Source organism: Camarhynchus parvulus, chromosome 8, assembly GCF_901933205.1.
Source record: "Camarhynchus parvulus chromosome 8, STF_HiC, whole genome shotgun sequence".
Lineage (NCBI taxonomy): Eukaryota > Metazoa > Chordata > Aves > Passeriformes > Thraupidae > Camarhynchus > Camarhynchus parvulus.
In genome coordinates, this window is record NC_044578.1 from 30,000,539 (window position 1) to 30,018,924 (window position 18,386).

At 42.4% G+C, this 18,386-nt stretch overlaps 1 protein-coding gene across 1 annotated transcript in view; it reads left to right on the forward strand.

The window, feature by feature from the left end:
* Positions 1-18,386, forward strand: part of TEDC1 (tubulin epsilon and delta complex 1) — a 70,476-nt gene that overhangs the window by 5,603 nt on the left and 46,487 nt on the right. The window contains exons 3-4 of the mRNA XM_030952977.1: positions 1,214-1,416; positions 13,424-13,582. Coding sequence (XP_030808837.1) covers positions 1,214-1,416; positions 13,424-13,582 — 362 coding nt within the window. The remainder of the gene's footprint in view (positions 1-1,213; positions 1,417-13,423; positions 13,583-18,386) is intronic.

An 18,386-nucleotide genomic window follows, 5' to 3' on the forward strand; every position in this document is an offset into this window, starting at 1 on the left:
TGAATCTTCCTTAATCACTTGCTTCTTGTAGCCCTCTGAGAACTCCAGAAACTTTCTGAGCAGGTCTTCCTTTTACAGCTGTTGGTTCTTAGCCAGTCTGTGTTGTTTTCACTGTCCCCCTAATTATGTTCTTTATTCTGTTTTTGACTTAGTACAGAGTCAAGGTTTATTGGGCAGAACCTTTTTTAATAATAACTTTCTCTGTGTTTCCTCAGTATTTTACAGCCCTGCAGTGCCTGTCTTGTAGCTGTCAGGTAACATTTGCTGGTGTGAAGGAATATGGATCAGAGCATTCCTGAGAATTTAATAGCCCGTGTGCTGTGCTGCATTATCTCTGCTCTCTGGCGCTCAGAGATTTGCAGCAGGCTGTGAAACTCCTATCTCTAAATTCCAGTTTAGTTCAGGAGTAGAGTGGTTCAGAGTGTTTACTAATTCATAGCATGCTTGGTGACTCATAAAAAATGAATAGGTGAATTGGAGTCCCATTGTAGTGGGGATGGCTAGTTGCCTTTGTTGCCTTTGTTAATTTCCAAGAGGCCATTACCGGTCTTGATCCCAAGTTTGAATTTCTTCTTCTCCCTGAGCAGTAGTTCCTGCAATCACAATGGGGCGTATAAAGAAGGCTTTTATCCTTTCCCTCCTGTCCTTCACCAGTTGTTGATTGTTACATATAGATAAAACCTTATAAAAGAAAAGCCTTATAAAACATGGTTTAAATCTTACTATTCTGGCTAAACTAACCTGTTAAATTCCCATGAGAAAAAAAAAAATCAGTTTACATAACAATCTATTCTTATGAGAAAGGAGTTCGCAGCTACAAAAATAAGTCTGTCCTGTGAGTCTATGAAGAAAAAATAGAAACTATCTGGAAAGAAAAAAATTTGATCGACATGTACATTAGCCATTACCAGCCAATCAACTGAGTTTCAGTAATTTGCTAACCTATGAAATTCAAACAGGGTACTTCTAATACCATATAAAAGTAAGCTATGTACAATAAAGATTCAGCCATTCTACACAAAAACCCAAACACCTCATCCATCTCATTTCTATCTTCAGCTCAAGGCTACAATGACCCTTGATAAAGACCAAGTCCCCACTGCCTTCCTGAGGCTGGGTTGAAAGTGCTGCCCTCCGAGGAGGCAGCCCTGTGGGGCTCAGTGGGTGGATGCAGTGCTGCAGGGTGTCACACTCTGGTGTTTTTCTCTTCCAGGTGCCCAGGTGAGGTTTGTGAAGTGGGCTCTGTGGTACCACGGCTACGGGCGGCCCCAGCTCCAGCGGCTCCCGGCCGACGGCTCGGCGGGCAGCCGGGAGCTGCTGCTGGCCTTCTCCTGGCTGCTGCACTGCCCCGGCCTCCTGGAGCAGCTCCTGGCTCGGAACAGAGTGCAGACTGGGGATGGGACCTCTGTGTGCACGGTGAGCATGCTGTGTCCTTCCACCCCACCCTGTCCACGAGTCACCTGTGACAGCAGCTGTGTCACCACCAGTGTGTGACGGGTACTGTCCTGGTGCCTTGGCAGGTAAGTGACTGCAGCTTCAAACAAGGCCAGTGTCTATTTTCTTTCCCTTCTCTAAGCTTTCTGTGTGTAAAGCTTAGGGGTTCTTTGTCACAGACATATTTTATGAAAAATCCTTTTGCCAGGATTTTTTTTTCTGAGAAGCTGAGAAGCCTCAGAGGAAAAGAAAAACAATAATTATCTGCTGCTTTGGAATGCAGCAGGTGCATCTTTGATTGGCCCATGTGGTTGTTTTTAATTAATGGCCAATCAAAGTCCAGCTGTCTCGGACTCTCTGGTCAGTCACAAGATTTTATTATCAGTCCATTCCTTTCCTTTCTAGCTTTCTGATGAAATCCTTTCTTCTATTCTTTTAGTATATAATTTTCTTTTAATATAATATAGATCATAAAATAATAAATCAGCCTTCTGAGATATGGAGTCAAGATTCTCCTCTCTTCCCTCATCCTGGTGACCCCTGTGAGCACCACCACAGTTCTTTCTCTTTATCAAGCTCCCACCCCTGCCTGAATTCCCTGATTTCTATTTCCAGTACAGTTGAGACCACTGTGGAGTTAAGTGAATCTCTTCAGTCTCTCTGCTTCTGGGTCTTGGGCTCCCAGACTGAGCTGTGAGTGGTTCTGCAGGGCAGGCAAACAGGTTAGCAGTGAATGCTCCCTGTGTTGGCACTGTTGAGTAGAGCAGGTAAGGCAAATAATACTTTTTGCAAACAACAAGGTCTCGAATGGCAGCTCCTGCCCTTGAGGTAACTAATGACCTTTGAGAACACACTAGAGTATTGTTTTTTCTGTTAGTAAAACTGTTAGTACATAGAAAGTCTGTTCTGAAGTAGCCGTCATCTAGTCAGACCTAATTACTGCTCAGTCTCCTTCAAGCTGACAGGCTCACGGAATTTCTTAGCTTTTTGGCAAAGGACTTTGTAGGTCAGAAGCCCTACCTGCTGATTATCTTGTGGTGTCTAAGGTCTGTGGTCTTTCTTGATCCCATATATGTTTTTTCCCTGGTTTTCTGGAGCCTTTTTAGGGGGCAGCAAAGCAGGAAAGTGAAAGTTTGGAAAGCTGCAATTAGAAACAGTGTCTTCAGAAGGAAAACACTTGTACAAATGGAATACAGTTCAAGGGAAGGAATCCTTTTTGTAACAACATTACAAGAAGTATTTTGAGGAAAGGGACCACTCTTGCTGCACTACAATTATTTGCTGCACAGAAGAGGGAGCGCAAGAGGCTGAGCTGTGAGTGGCAGTGCCATCTACTTATGTGAAGGGTGCCTTGAGATTTCAGAGAAAACATACTACTGGACAACTTTTTACTTTCAACTTCTCTTTTACCTTTTGCTTGTTTTTCATCTGCCGTAGCAGGTTTGTTTTTTTAAAATTTTTTTTGTCAAAATTTTTCTTAATTTCTGTTACAAAAGAGTGACAAGTGAAATGTGACATGAATTCAGGGAATAACACAGGGGCAGCAGCTGTGTTATTTTCTCTGAAGGCTTTAAGTTTTGCATTTCCCAAAAAGGGATGAAAGAACTATGGTAATACAATGTTATCTCTTATGACCACACATACTGGTGTGTCTTTCACTGCAATTCTCACCTGCTGTACTCGTGTTTCTCAAAAAGCATGGAATGCATATTAAATGTTTTTACTCCATAACTGTCCCAAACAGTGTTTGGAAACGCTTGAGAGTCTGATTTTTTTTTTTTAATAGACCAGACAAAAATTGTATAGACTGGAAGTTGGAGTTAGCTTGTGTATGTAAAGCTCATTGTATTAATGGAAACACTTCTTGTATGGTGTTCATTCAGCAGTTTTCATGCTCCAATAAAAATAGATATTTACAAGGAAAAAAAGAATATAGTTACAGCATGACTGGTGGGTTTTGTGATTCTCTATCACAAGAAAGCTAAAGCAAATGGAATTTTGAGGGAGAGGTCTTATCTTTTATTTGATCAACTAGGCATTGCAAGACCAGTGAATTCAACCTTTAGGTGCCAACCAAATGAAGTTCTAGGAGTGCACTGGCAAGGATGCAAGGAGGCAGTGGTGGGTGAGGAGGAGATGGGTGGGTCACACACCTCATTTTGGTCAGTGAATCAGCTCCTTGTAAACCACTCATGAAAACCTGCTGTTTGTTTGTTTCATAAAAGTGTTAAGTTTTATTGTTGTTAGATATTATTTGCTGGCTGTTGTTATTTTGTGAGGCTGTTGTTATTTTGTTATTTTTGTTATTTTTATTCATGTGGCAAAGCCTGCTCATCAGCCAGTGTTCAGCAATAAAACCCCAAAATCTCAGTAAGAGAGGGGGAGGGTGAGGTTGTCACTTTGCTACCTGACATCTTGTAAGTTAACACACCAGACGTGCAGTCTCTGCAGTCTTAACTCTCTTCTATTACAGTAAAGTGAAGGAAAAAGGTAAAAGAAGAGGAAAAAACCTTCGCTTAGGAAAGATCTCTCTCAAAAAATAGGAGAAAGAGAAGGGAATGCTCTTTAAAACAATTGAAATTCTTAGTTGAGAACTTGAAAAATCTTCCACTGAATGAAATCTTTAATGATTACAAACAATTTTCCTGAAGTGAAAATGTTGCAAAACAAAAATCCATGAAATACATTTGGTTTTGTGCATGGCTGAGATCTCTGCCAAAATGAGCAAAGTGTGAAAGCCAGTACTTGCTGGAAAAGTACATCTGTTGGTCTACCAGTGAGAATAAATTTGGAGAGAATCCTTACTCTTTGTCTTCATTTAAAAGGAAAGGAGTTTCAATAACAGTAGGCATAGCTTTAGTTCAAACTGATATTCATGTGGTTTGCTTTTAAAATTTTGTCTGAAATCCACAAAGATGAACAGGGTCTGTTGTGTGAGAAGAGAGAATGGAGCTAATCCCTAAATTAAGTGTACAATCATGTTCTGACTGTTCTTTCAGCCCAAGTTTAAAACAAAGCCTACTGAATTGCTGATAATGTGCCAAATACCCAACATATCAACGGCCAATTAATTTAAATAATTTCATTTCAGGCTACCACACTCTGGCCTTTTTTCCTTTGCAGTTCCTTAGCAACACCGTTTTCTTTCCCTGCAAATTGAACACTTCCATCAGCTCTAAAGGATTTTCAGAGGTACAAGGGTATTCATGACATATGATGGACAGGGAGCTCAAGCTCTACGTGGAATTCTTAATCTTTTGAACCTGAGCTGGGAAAAGCTTCCACAAGCTGACTTTTGCATGTACTTACATTTTCAGAACCAAGAGTTAAATAATTCCTGAAATTATAAACTCAGAGATGATGAAAGGTGGTAAGAGGTAGTGCTAATGTAGTCAGAACTCACTGTGAGGGGGTTGTGGCAAGGACAGGCATGGTTGGTAGCCTGGGGTGGTTCTGGGGGTTGGCTGCTTTTGTGTGTTAGGTAAGAGATTCCTTCAGGGCAGCTCCAGCTCGTGTTTTTTGGCAGGGCAGAGCTGCAGTGTCTCCTGAGCCAGGATCCTGGGGCCTGTGGCACGTCCTTCCCTGGCCAGGCTCTCTTCTAGCCTGTGAAGTTTATAAACTGGGAGGGGAAACAGTTAAAGGAGCAAACTGTGTTGCTGTGCAGGAGGAGCAGGAGAAGGAGGAGGGGATCCATAATCCATGATAAACTGGGATCCATAATCCATGATAAACTTTAGAGCTGGGCTGCAGCAGTTCAGGTTCTCTGAATTTACTGTGCCCATCTGTCAGCAGGTTGGTGACTCCAGAGGCAGTAAGTGATAGTTCAAACCTTGCACTGGCCAACTCTTTAGAAGAAGTAATCACAAACTCTGTTAGATCTATAAAGACTTAAGAACAATTTGAATTGGAGGCTCGCATCGATGCACTGAAGTGTCTGCTTGGGAATTCTCGCCTGTTAATTGCATTAAAGCACCTGGGCCAGTAACTGATGGACAAGGTTTTCAAAGGCTTTTGACACCCCTTGTGAATTTCCATCTCAGATATTCACTGCTGTGATGTCTCAACGTCTTCTGTTGCTTTGGTGATCATGTACTGGCAGATTATTCTCAAGTGCCATTTATTGATTCCTATTCACACAGAACAAATCCAAGTGTACAAGACACAGCTGAAAACCTGTAGTTGAAACTGTCTCCTTCACTGAACTTGGGAGGCACACCTGGGGAGTTCTCATTCTCTCTGAGAAGCATATAATTGATATGAACTTGCCTTTTTAGCACATTCAATATTTGAGTAATTCTTATTTACCTCGCATTTTAAATTTCAGTGATGCCGCCCCAGCTTTCTCCAAATCTCTGATGGTTTGGGCAGGTAATAGCAGTACTTTGTGAGCACATATTCTTCCTCTTTCCAGGGAGGAATACTGTCTGTGCTTCTTTTATTTCTACAGCTGAAATTAATCTGTGTGCCCTGTAATTTGATTATGTGTGGAGGCTGTTGAGCTCTTTAAATGGGTGTAGTGATGTTATATCCCTCATGATCATCAGGAGATGTTGTACAAACACTGGTTCTTGTTTCCACTAATTCCCCCTGTCTGCTTCTGGGCCTCTGAGTGAAATTGGATGCCCCTCCCTTTTTGTGAATTTGTAGTAATCAACAAATAGAGCTATTATGTCTCTTGTGCTTGGAATTCATGCACGTGTCTCTAGCATGCCAAAGTGAACTCAGTTTAATTACTTCTGGTGGGCAAAAATGAAGATAAACATGCCTTCTGACCCTTAGGTTTGCAATTTGATTAATCTTTTGTTTGTCATGGTCTAGTTTGGCTCACTGGCTATTTCCAGTATAGTGTAAGGGTTATGCTTGGTTTAATCTTGTTGCAATGCCTTTCTTTTACAGAAAACCTGACAGTCACTGCTGTTCCATAAACCATGTTATTAGAGGAAAGTGTTAAAGTAGCAGCCCAGCTTGATGTTCCCCCTAGCAGAAAACCAGGAAACCTTGGGCACTAGTTTCAGTGAAAAGTAGTTTTCTGCAGTTTTTCCATGTCTTCATCAATTCCAGTGAGGACAGAGGAGGGAATTTTATTAACCTTATTGATTCTGACTCAGAGGCGTAATTACTTTCCAGATCTTTATGGGCTATATTAGTCTGTCAGCTTTCATTTTTTGGTTTTCCTCCCTTATTCCCTCAGCTTACACTTCTATTCTCTTTGTCCTCCTGTCTTCCTAGTAACTCTCACCATTTATGTTTTTGCCCTTTTTCTGCTATTACTGTTGCTGGATTCAGTAGCTGCTAAGGAACACTTTTTTTAAAAGCCATCTGTGAAACCTGAGCAGAGGGTGCAGCATCCCTGAGGTTTCTCCTGCAGAATTTTCCTCACCTCAGTGTGGCTGACAAGTCTGTTGTAGCATACTTTGAACTTGTCATGGTGCCTTCTTCCTGTGCTACACTGGAAGATGTGCAGTTACCAACATTTGTCTTTGCTTGACACAGTGAATGCACAATTAAGAAGTGGTTTGTTGTTTTTTTTTTTTTTTTTCTAGACAGCATGTCAAAGTAAAACACTGTAAAAGACAAGTCTGAACTGATCAGAAAGGCTTATAATTTATTGAATCTGCTGTGTCTCTGGTAATGTCTGAATTGCAGAATTTCTTGAGCTTGACATTACAGCTGACGTGTTCTGGATGGGGTTCAGCAGACAGGCGCTTGAGCTGTGTGAGGAGCAAATGGTGAGGACTGGTGTGCTGGTAGGAAGGTTTACCATGGTCACACTGGTACTTTGCTGAAATCCAGCACAGGGAGCTCCTTCCTGGGCTGTTCGGGAAACAGGAGGGATTTTGAGATGTTCCAGTGCCTCTCCTGCCCTCCAGTGCCAGGGAGCAGCCAGTGCCTTTGGTATGTTCTGATTGTCTTTGCAGCCTTTGCAGTTAAATGTCAGCATCTGTTTGTGGTGTCCCACTGTCAGCAACCTGGGTCTGAGGTTGAGAGGATCCTCTGAAATAAAGCACTTTTCCCTCAGGAGGACTTTTCCCTCAGGAATGTGTGGAGAAGGGGCATGGCAGGCCCTCACCCACGGCAGAGCTCTGTCTCCTCTCTCCTGGAGGGCAGGTGCTGTTCCCCTGTGTTCCCCTAGCTCCAGGTGTGTTGTTGCTGCAGGGAGCTCCATCTTTCTGCCTCCAAGGGCTCCTCTCTTGCCACCGTGGAGCAAATGGCCATGGGCAAGGGGAACTACAGCTGCAGGCAGGGGGAAAAAGCAGTGCAAGGCATTATCTGTGTGTTGCATTTCATGAGCCTTGCAGAACACTCTCCCAGTTAAGGTCTGCCCTGTCACGTGTTGGTCTTGGATGTTGAGTTTCCATGTTCTGTCTGAATATATAATGCAGTGGGCATTGGGATTTTAGTGTTCTTTTAAAACCTTGCAGCTCCAAAGATTAGGCAGCGCTGCCGAGCTCATTTAAAGGCCTCATGCTTTTGCTGTATTGCAGAGCTCTTAAACAGCCTCCCAAATGAGTGGGGAGGGATGGGATAAAGGACTGATGTGCTCTAGTGCCTCAGGCCCGTGGCTACTGCCAGAGAGGCTTGTTTGAACAAGGCAGGCATGGGTAAGAGCTGTGTTCACATTTTCTGTCTTCCCTCAGCACCTTCTCTTTTTCACTCTTTGCCAAGAGTAAGCTCTTGGGAGTGCTGTTGTGAGTAGTAATTCTTACAAGAGGCATAGAAATTTAAAAGCTAAAAGGCCTTGAGGAAACACAGGACTTCACTTTTTTTATTTTAATTGCTGAATGTGATACGAGCATAACTTCAACATTGAGAGCACTTATGTTTGTGGAAAACTTACTCTTCTATGCAAATATCTGGAGATTTAATTGGTATGTGCACCATTTGGGAATGGGTTTTTACACCATCTATCTTTCCCTACATAAATCTAATCTGGATCCTGCCTTGTCTATGAGGAAATCCATTTAGTGTTGTTTATGGGTGCTATTAATGGAAATAGTGCTGTCCCTTTTGCATTCATCTGTTCAGATTGTTCCTTTTCACATTTTCCCTCCTGCAGATAGATATATGGCTGTATTAATTAGGGAAGCATGTCTGATACTGTTATTTCTGGCTATGGTGTTTAATTAGAAAAAAAACCAACAAAAAGCTCTGTTCTGTTTAAAGATGTGTAATTACAGAAGTTAACATATGTTATGTCACATCAAAACCAATGTCTGAATTATGAGTGGCTCGGAACGAGCGCTCAGTAAAAGCTGCAGAAGCACTTTATTGGCTTGATTTATGTGACTGCCTTGCCTTTCCTGAGCCCTGCAGTGAGGATCTAAATGTGCTCCTACCCACCTTTGTGATACCAGGCTGTGGGCTGAGAGTAGTCAAGATCTGAGTGGTAAGTGAGTAAATATTTTCTGTCTAGACCTGGAGTCAGTCCCGTGCAGGTGAGCAGTGGGCTGGGAATGGGCACTGGAGGCTTCAGCTGGCAGTTGCTTTGTGTTGCTCTGCTCAAAGATTACGTGTCAGGGAGTTGACCTAGTGCATCTATCCATGGGTTAAACATCTTATCCATGTTCCAGCAGGCTTGTTTCTCCATGGGTAGCGTGAGCAGCAGATTGTTTGCTGGTTGTCCAGGTGTGGAGGCAGGGAGCTGGTGCTTGCAGGGATTTGGAAGATGCCTGGGAAAAGGCAGAGCTCGGTGGGGATGAGCTGGGCTCTGTCCTGGGCCGACAGGTGGCAGCTCACAGTCAGAAAAGAGCATCTCTGGGGGAGCCAGCCCTGCCATGGCTGTGTTTTACAGCAGTGCAGGCAGCACGGCCTTTTCTATTCCAGTGCCTGCTCAGGGCACAGTGAATTTATTGAGGTAAGGATTTATAAGCCTTAAAGATTCCTATATCAGTAGGAGTAGTGTAGAAAGTCTAGATGAATTTGCACAGCAGAGTGTTTCCTCTGCAGTCCTGCTAATGGCATATCGCTGGATCTGCAAGGAATTTTTCATTAAATCAGTTTTTGGAGTTTTAGTAAATCAAAATGTATGAGCAGAGCAAAATCTATTCCATACCAAGTCACTAAAATCCTCAAATAAAGCAAGTAGTGGAAAAAATGCTCCCTTCTCATATGTCTGTAAACACACTGGTGCCTGTGTTGTTCTTTGATGAAGTATTTATGTGATGAAGTACTTGTTTAATTTATCTCCATCCACTGTTGGTACACCTGCTCTCTGATTTCTGATAACATGGGATTGCTTTGTATTTCAAACCAAAAAGAACAGCTTCATTTCTGCTGTTGAAGTTGAAACTTCTTAATCTTTAATTTCTCTCTAAGCACACTGCATGCAAGTTGTTTCCTCAGATGTATGGAATGTGGCTGAAAATTGATAAAGCACCATGTCTTTTTCACACCCTCCTTTCTCCCACCCCTTATTCTTTTCCTCTGAGTGCTTTCATATCTGATGGCTTTTTTCAGCTCACTGTATTTCATGACTCTGACTTGTCTGCTCTGAACAATTCTGCCAGAAGGACTTCGGCAGTGTTGGGGGTTTTTTAATGCACTTGCTGTATTGTCTAACCACAAACCTATTCACACTTTTTGGGAATGATCTGACACCTTTTTTTTAATAATTTGACTTGAAATAGATTGGGATGGAATGTTTAGGGCAAAATTTGTGTGTTAAAGACTGAATTTTAGGCTGCCTTGCAAAAATTGTTAAATATATGCTTTTGGGACATAAACCATGTTTAGGTCTGACTAAGCCAGAGGTGTCTTTGTGAGCCTGGGGTAGGTTTTGTAGTTTGTGAGCTACCTTAACTGGGATGGTGATGGGTGGTGTCTTGGAAGGTGTATTTGTTCTGGGGCTTAGCTGTTTGTTTCTCCTGGGTCTTTTACCACAGGAGAGGTGGTTCTGCTGAAGTGTGGGCAGGGTGATAGTTCAGAAACTGGCTTGGAGGGAGCTCGTGTAAATATATGCTTGTCACTTTGATCAGGCTTGTGCTTGCTTTTCTTAGTCTTGCCAATGAGTGGATACAGAAAACTTCTAACAGCAGTACTTGGAGCTTTTAGGATAGAAAGCTCCTTTGGGGTGAGTTATGGTGGGAGTGAAATGAGCAGCTTCATTCTATCTTCTGCTTAATCAGCTTTCCTAAGTTACACTGCTCGGGGTGCTCTGGCAGGTCCACATCCCCCAGTTTGACCAGACCAGCTCAGACATCACCAGTGATGGGAAAAAGCCTCAACGTGGTGATGAGGGCATTGATATTTACTCATGTGACTTTTGAACTGCAAGGCTGTGCCACCAATTCCTCGAGCTGATCCAAGCACATCCCTTCTCTGAAATGGAATCAGAGAGAAGCATTAATTGCAGCAAACAGTTTGCAAGCAAAATGCTTCTCTGGGAAGTGGCTGTGGAATGATCTCTTCCAAAAGTGGTGTGGAGCATTCCAAGTGTGGGAAGGCCCTTGGGGTCTCTGGGTAGTTGCCTTGGCTGCTCTCTCTGTGAGCTGGACTAAAAAAATATGCACTTCTGTATCTCAGAGTGAGTGTAGGTGTGTACCTGGACTGCTGCATAGATTGGATAAATTCACACTGATACTCGAAGCAAAGCCTGTAGCTTGGGCTGGTGTTTTAGTGATTTTTCACCCCCTGGGAGAGCAGTAAATAGTCTTAGATTGTAAAGATGGGGCTGGAAATTGAGGTCACAGTATAATATGCAAGACTTTTTTTTTTTACCTTGTTTACTTTATGCCGGGCTAAGTATTTCATAGCAAAAGTAAATTTTTTGTGCAGTTTGTGAAATAAATAATGGAGAGATCCTGTTAAAAATGCATTGGCTGGCTTCCTTATTTTAATATTAATAAGGCAGGTTGCTACAATAAAATTAACTCTGCATGGTGTTTGTCACTGTACTGCCAAAGCAATCGAGTCTAATGCCAGTCCTTCCTGAAATAAATCCCCAGGAGAGCAGTATTTGTGCTGTTCTGAAACCTCTAACCAGGGAAGTTGCAGTAGGACTGTAAATTATGGACACTGCAGATTTTAATCTGGGATTCCCAAGTCTGTCTTTGGCCTTGTGGCTTTCTAGCTGCTTATGTGAGGTGTTTTAATGTTCTTTACACGTGGGTTTTCTCTGTTGCCATGACTAATATCCAGCTGCTTGGCTACCATGCTAATGGGCAGCTTGGTGATCATATCTGCATGGTGTCCTGGTCCTGAAACCTTCCTGGCTGGGGCAAAACAGTCTGAGCTGTGGAGGTATTGGCTTGGACTGCAGTGTCCTAGGACACAGTGCCTTGGTTTAGGAGCCTGGAGACAAAGGAGCGGAGGAAGAAGAGGGATGCTGGAGTTGACACAAACTCTTTTTTCTTTTTTTTTTTTTTTTTTTTGTTAAAGATGAATCTGTGCCGTTAAAGTAGAAGCCCTTTACCAGCCCTGCACCTCTGTGATTTATAGCATTTGTTTATCTGAGCCAGAGAACAAAAGGGAACAGACCTGTAATACTGATACAGTTTGGTATGTGACCAGAACAGCATTTCTGTGCTTATAAATAATAGGGACACTCATTGTAATAGAGGCCCTGTCAGCTGGAGATATTTAGGTTAAAACAAGTGTTAGGGGGTTATTTGATCATGGTTGTAGACACACTTCTGTTGAAATCTGCATTTTAGGCAAGATTAAATCTCTTCATTTTACAGTTTGCATTGTTAGTTTAGGATCCAAATTGGAACTGCATTCAAGCTTTGCCTGCCAACTGGATCTTTTGAAGATTTTACTGAACGTGGAAGTCTGTGAAGCAGGGAAGCACATATGCTTAAATACCATCAAGGTCTGTGGGTCCAAATATCTGCCTAAGTGTTTTCTTGCAAACAGTCATGTTTCAAATAGGCTTTTAAAATTTCTGCTTGAAAGAAATGTCTTGAGAGTCTAAGAGCTGGGAGACACTTTGTTTCAGAATGGCAAACATCCATTCTGAATAACCAGGTCTTTGCAGTTCTGTGTTATTTCTACTTCTTATGACATGTTGTGGTAAAAATAAACCAACGATGGGTTGTGTTTATTGTGTGTAATTCCTATAGACTGCATGAAATGGAAAGCTCTACTTTAAATGGTATTACTGGCATCAGAAGTAAAACTAGCCATGTCTTCTTCCCCTTTTAATTTGCAATCTGCAGGAGTGTTAGCTGAAAACGGAGAGATCTGTCTGTACATGTGAATGATCTCTTTGTGCAAGGGGCTGGGGGAGGTGGAATTCCTCGTGTTCCTGGGAAAGAGATACAACAAATGTGCTGCAGGAATTTCATGCAGAAGATGAAGGTGTTGGCTGTTGTTGGGTTTTCATCTGCAGCAGAGGGAAAATGGGACAAGATGAACAAATGGAAACTCTTTGCTTCTCTGTTCTTGCTTCCAAATTACTCTAGAAAAAGGCAAAACAAGCAAGACAGATGATACAACTGTAGCTGAGAGTGCCTCTGTGGAGTCCTGCTCTCTGCCAGCTGCAGGATTTTTTCTTTTCCTCAATCCTACCAGACGGGAAATGCTGGATGGAGAAAAGAAAATAGCTGGGCAAGCCGAGGCCCACGATTTTGCCCCTATAGAAGTTATTGATTTACAAAATGGGGTCTCAGGAAGACACTGCAGGAGCTAAACCTGTTTTTTATATTCTTTGACATATTAGAATGCAGTCAAAATACATTTTTTCCCATCTGGGTAAAGAACATGCTTGCTGTCTCAGGAACACTGTGTCTTCCTGGGTATGGAAAATGAAAGATGGGAGGGGAGACAGCTCACCACATCACAGCTGAGAAGCTGATATGTATTCCACACTTCTCTACTTGTTTAGGCTGTTCCCAGTCCTGCGTTCTAATTTCTCTGTGCTGCTGGAATTGACTTCATTTTAGGGCAATTTCCTTCCTCTTTGGCCTGAATATCTTGTATGTTCAGTACTGAATGACTGGGAAATATTGAAACTCATTAAAACCAGTTTGGTATCCTTTCCTGCTTTCAGTGTGAAGATGATGTGCCTGAGAGCCAGGAAGGCACAGGTGAAGCAGGACCTGAAGGCAGAGTGGATGTTCGATACCTGCAGTGGTTGCACGGGAGGCTGAGGTTGCAGTGGTGCAGTTTGCATGCTCAGCACCAAGAGCAATGCAAACTTTTGCACAAGGTAAATGATTCTTCTAACTCACTACGACATAGTTGATTATTTAAAAGCCTTGTCAACTAGAGCTAAATGTACAAATTATTCTTGTTTGCTAGTTCTGCATTTTCTGTAGGTAAGAGTGAATCACTCTGAATATAAGCACCTCTGTCTTTCCCCAGTGTGGCAGAACCATGAGAAAATGTACTATGTTCAGTGTTGGTAAGGCTGTAATTGTATAAAAGTCTCTTTTGCAGGTTGGCACATTAGTCACTTCTGCAACCAAAGGCTGCTGCTGTTTTTCTCAGAAAATGCCTGGTAGAAACAAGACAGAGCATTCTGGCTCCCCAGACAAGAAGCAGCAATGCAGAACTATTAAGTTCACTGGAAATGTGGATTCAAAATGTTAAGCATAAATATTGAAAGTGATAGCAAAATAAAATGCAAAATCTCTCTCCAAAGTACTAGGGGACATCTCAGCAGAACCCAAAATTTACCTGCTTTTAAATCAGGAATCAGTAATGGTCCCTACACTGCTAAGGTTCCAGTTCTCTTCCCATTTATGAGTGCTTAAGTGCCTGTCTAATCACAGATATCTAGGAGCATTGTATCTGTTTAGGATGGAACCAGCCTTCAGCCCCAAAGTCTACAGTGGTGGTGACTCCAGAAACAAATAAGAAAATTCTTATCTTAAGTTCTTAAGATAGTCCTAAAAGTTATTATATATTGCTTTCCCTAGGTCCCCCTTTTCCATTTATATCGCTTTAAATAACTTAAATGGAGACAGCTATTACTGTACTTAAAACCTTCAGAGAAAACCTTTTTTTGAGACTAAAAACGGTTTGGGGAAATTTCTTCCCAAAGGTCACATCAGAAAGTTGTCAGAACCATCTTCATCTTTGAATGAAGATGCTTTCTTCACAGGTTTTAATCCTGTGTCCGACAGAGCAGTGCTAAAAACTATAATGAGGTTACATTTTGTTCTTTCCATGAGCTGATGGCTAGGGCAGATGTCGGATGGACAGCCCTAGTGCTGTGTGTGCAGCATCCAAAATAACCTTTTGCTTCTCACTGACCACTGCTGATGTGCTTCCCAGGTCTGGGAACAAAGGGGGCAATTCCCTCCGAGTGCCCGTGCAGTCCTTGGCTTTGTGCACTGTGATCACAGACCCTGGTGGGGCTGGGAGAGGTGAATCTCACATGAAGTGATTGGCATCTCCTCCCCTTGATAAACTACCTCTATTTAAGGTATGCTGGTTTTTCTAGTAGGTGAGGCAAATGCCTCCATAACTCATCATCAGTGCTCTGATTTATGTGAGACTTGACAGTAACAAATCATTAGGCAGCTCCAGTGCCTCAGTCTGCAGTTAATGAGGCCGAGGAAGAATTAAGAGCAGGTCAGACCTGGGGCTCGAGTACAAACAGAGATATTCTCAGCAGTCCAAATGAGGCTCTGAGGTAATGAGAGATGTGCTGATGGGGCAACATGCTAAAACCTTGTTGGCGGGGGAGATGAGAGATGATGACCCTCCTGTGGAAGTGGTACTTTGAAAGAAACTTGGACTTTTTTCCCCCCCTTTTTGGCTATCTAAGGCAAAATGTGTGTTAAAGTTAGCACAGTCAGACAACTACAAGAGGCGGGTTAGTTGTGCTGCAGGTCCCTGGACCATGATTTCCAGAATCTGGAGGAATAAGCAGGAGGGAGGTCTGTGTCTCTGTTCATCCAGTTTCCCAAAGCTGTCATTACTGCCTTCTCCAGCTGTCACTGCTGGGTGAAGCTGAAGGCAGCAGTGGTGCTGGTGGTGATTGTCACAGTCAGAGTGCCACCATGGGGGTGCACAAAGGAGGATGGAACTGAGCCCAACTCCTCCACATGTGAACCCACACTGGCATTATGTGTGCAGCTGTGGGAGTTCTGTTCAGAGCTGTAATAAAGTGCAGTGCTCTGATTCATATTTTAGTTTGAATTAAAATCAGGAGAATAGAATGGTAAACGTGGCTTTGGAAGGACATCATTACAGTGCCACATTAATGTTAGCATTTAGGGTAACACAAAATCTAAGATACTTGCACAATTTAACAGCTGTATAAACAAGAATTGATATTTCCTGACTCTTTCTAGAGAAATTGCTTTTACCACTGCATTAATTTCAAAACTTTTAAACTATTCTATGTGTTAGAAGACTGAACCGACCCAGTATGACCTCTATATGAGCTGCTGCTTTCCTCTAATAAACCACAAACACAGTATGCAAAAGGCTAATGAGTGTTATGTTTTTTAATTATGTTGGCAGATTTACAGAGGGCTTTCTCTACAAAATGATAATTAGGCTTTTACTCTCTCTGTTTAATAACGTAGCAGGTTATGTGTCTCAGCTGTGGAACAATCTTATTTACTGCTCATCAGGAGCTAGAATTTTTGTCAACTGGCGGCGACTCTTCTGCAGATTTCATTCTGTGACTCACACAGGCTCTAAAATGCCATTTTCTCTATTTGGGCCTTTCTGAGAAGAACACAACACAGTTGGAAAAAGTGTTCTTACTCAGAAGATGACTGCTCTTCCTTCCACTCTGTATTTTTTAGTATGACTATTGCTGTGTCCTCTGTCTACTCCGTCCTGCCTGCAGCCACCTGAGGTTGATGGGCTGAAGTTCTGCAGTCCCCAAGAGAGGGAAGCCTCCCTGGAGCTGCAGCTGCTCCTGTGCTGGGAATTGCTTGTTAGGTGGCCTGCCTGGCTGTTCCTCTTTGCTGCTGCTCAGTGACTTCAGCTCCCACAAGGCATGTTGAAGCTCACAGAAGCACACATGTCCTGCTGTAGGAGGAAGACTTCCTGAGGGAAATCTTCACCTCTCTGTTTCTGAGGAGGTTTGCAGCCTGAGGCAATGAGCTGTTGAATAACATTTTAATGGCTTCTCAACATGGACAGGTTGGCTCACTTTGAAAGTATAATGTAGTAATACCATTCTAATTCCCTGGAAATTCTCAGTGGTACATATTTACCTGGTGTGCCTTCAAATACATGGGAACGTGGAGAATAAATTACTGTGTTCAGGCACGTCTCTTGGTTCCTTCTGTTCTCTTTCTTCTTTCTGTCAAATGCCAGAAGAATCTGTCTGCCTGAGTTTTGATCCCTCTTGAATTCATAGGAGAGAGTAGTTGTTTTTATTTAGTCTTTGAGTTACCATTTTCCCTTAGAAAATGTGAATAAGAAGCCTTGCACGGTTTCAGCAAAACAAGAAGGAACCTGTATAGTTTAAAACTTTCATTTTTGAGGGGCTCGGTTAAATGCACTCTGCCACAATTGGCATATTATAAAAAAACAGGTGAGTTTCTACAAAACTGATGGATATCCTAGGGGTGTTTTCCATCCTGAAGTAGTGGAGGGTTAGATCAGGCTCAGAGATTTTTTTTTAAGGAGGTGGATATCTGATTGTGAGCTGTGGATATGGGTTAGTAAGAATAAAATAATGTTAGAATGGAATGGAATTCTCAATGATAGAAGAGTTTAACATAACTGGAATTATCAGATCATGGCAAAGCAACAAAAATGGTTTCAATCTGCTTGGAAACTAAGAGCAAGAATTGTATTGTCAGTAAGAATGCAGAGCAGCACTGGGAATTACTATCTACAAATGGAGTGGTTTCTTGTGCCCCTCTAAGGTATTAAAAATATAAAATAATTTATCTGTTAACAATATAAAATAATATGTAGTGCAGTAGATTGAATGGGTTGTATCTGTGTATCTGAGGTAGAAAGAGTAAAGGACAAGGACAAAGTCTTGATCTCTGAATAATAGAGGGCAGGGACTGGTGCTGGGTAATTACCTCATTGTCAGTAATTTATGAGTGAGCTAAACTGCAATTGTTAGATGCATCTGTATCTTGACATGAAAAATCTACCACATTGCTCTGGGAATTGCTACCTTGTTTATTTATATATTTTTTGTCTATTTGGTTTGAAAATCTTTGCTTTTTTCCCCTAAGGTGAATTTGCCATTAGATCTCAGAAGCACATTCTTTAATGCAATAGAATTAGAATTTTTTTCTCTCATGCAAATGTGTGTGAACCATGAGCAAGCCCCCTTTTCATCTTCTCTAGGTGAATTAGGCACCCTGCAGGGAGAGCAGCTTGGGTGAGCTCAAGGGCATTCAGGAGTTGGTGCTGGAAACTCCCCAGAGTGGTGCTGAGTGTGGGGGCTGTGCCTGTGCTCTCTTGCAGAGGTTAGTGTGAGGTTAAATCAGGGCTGCCTCCACCTCGGGGGATTCCAGTGCCAAGGAGCAGCAGCTGGGCATGTTCTGCCTCTCACCCTCTCACCTCTGCTTCTGCTTTGCTGCTCTTTCCCTCTTTAAGCCTTGTTTATCTTCTGTTAGCCATCAGTTAGAGAGCAAAAATATAAATACTGGATTATTTCGGTCTCCATCCAGTGTGGTCTCAGGGGAGCACCTTATTCCTCTGTTGTTACAGCTTTACTGTGTTTGCTTTGGGCTTTACCCAGGGGTGCTGCTGCCACCTGCCTTGGAGAAGGGGCTGAAATTCCCTACTGGGGCTGGGGCCCAAAGGTTTGGCAGCCAGAGTTACACAAGAATGCAGCAGGGAGAGAGGAGTGGCAGTGGAAAGGAAGAACATTGTGTGGGGAGGTGCTCTTTTATTTTTAAACTCGCATAGCTCTGCACATGTGACAGATGGTTGTCACCAGCAGTGAGTTTTGGGAAAGGAATGCTAAAATATTCTGAAGTTTCATGGAAGGGTTGATAATTACCCAGTGCCTGTCAACTTTAATAGTTGTCAATACCCAAGTGTGTGATAAAGTTCGTATTAGAATAAAGGAA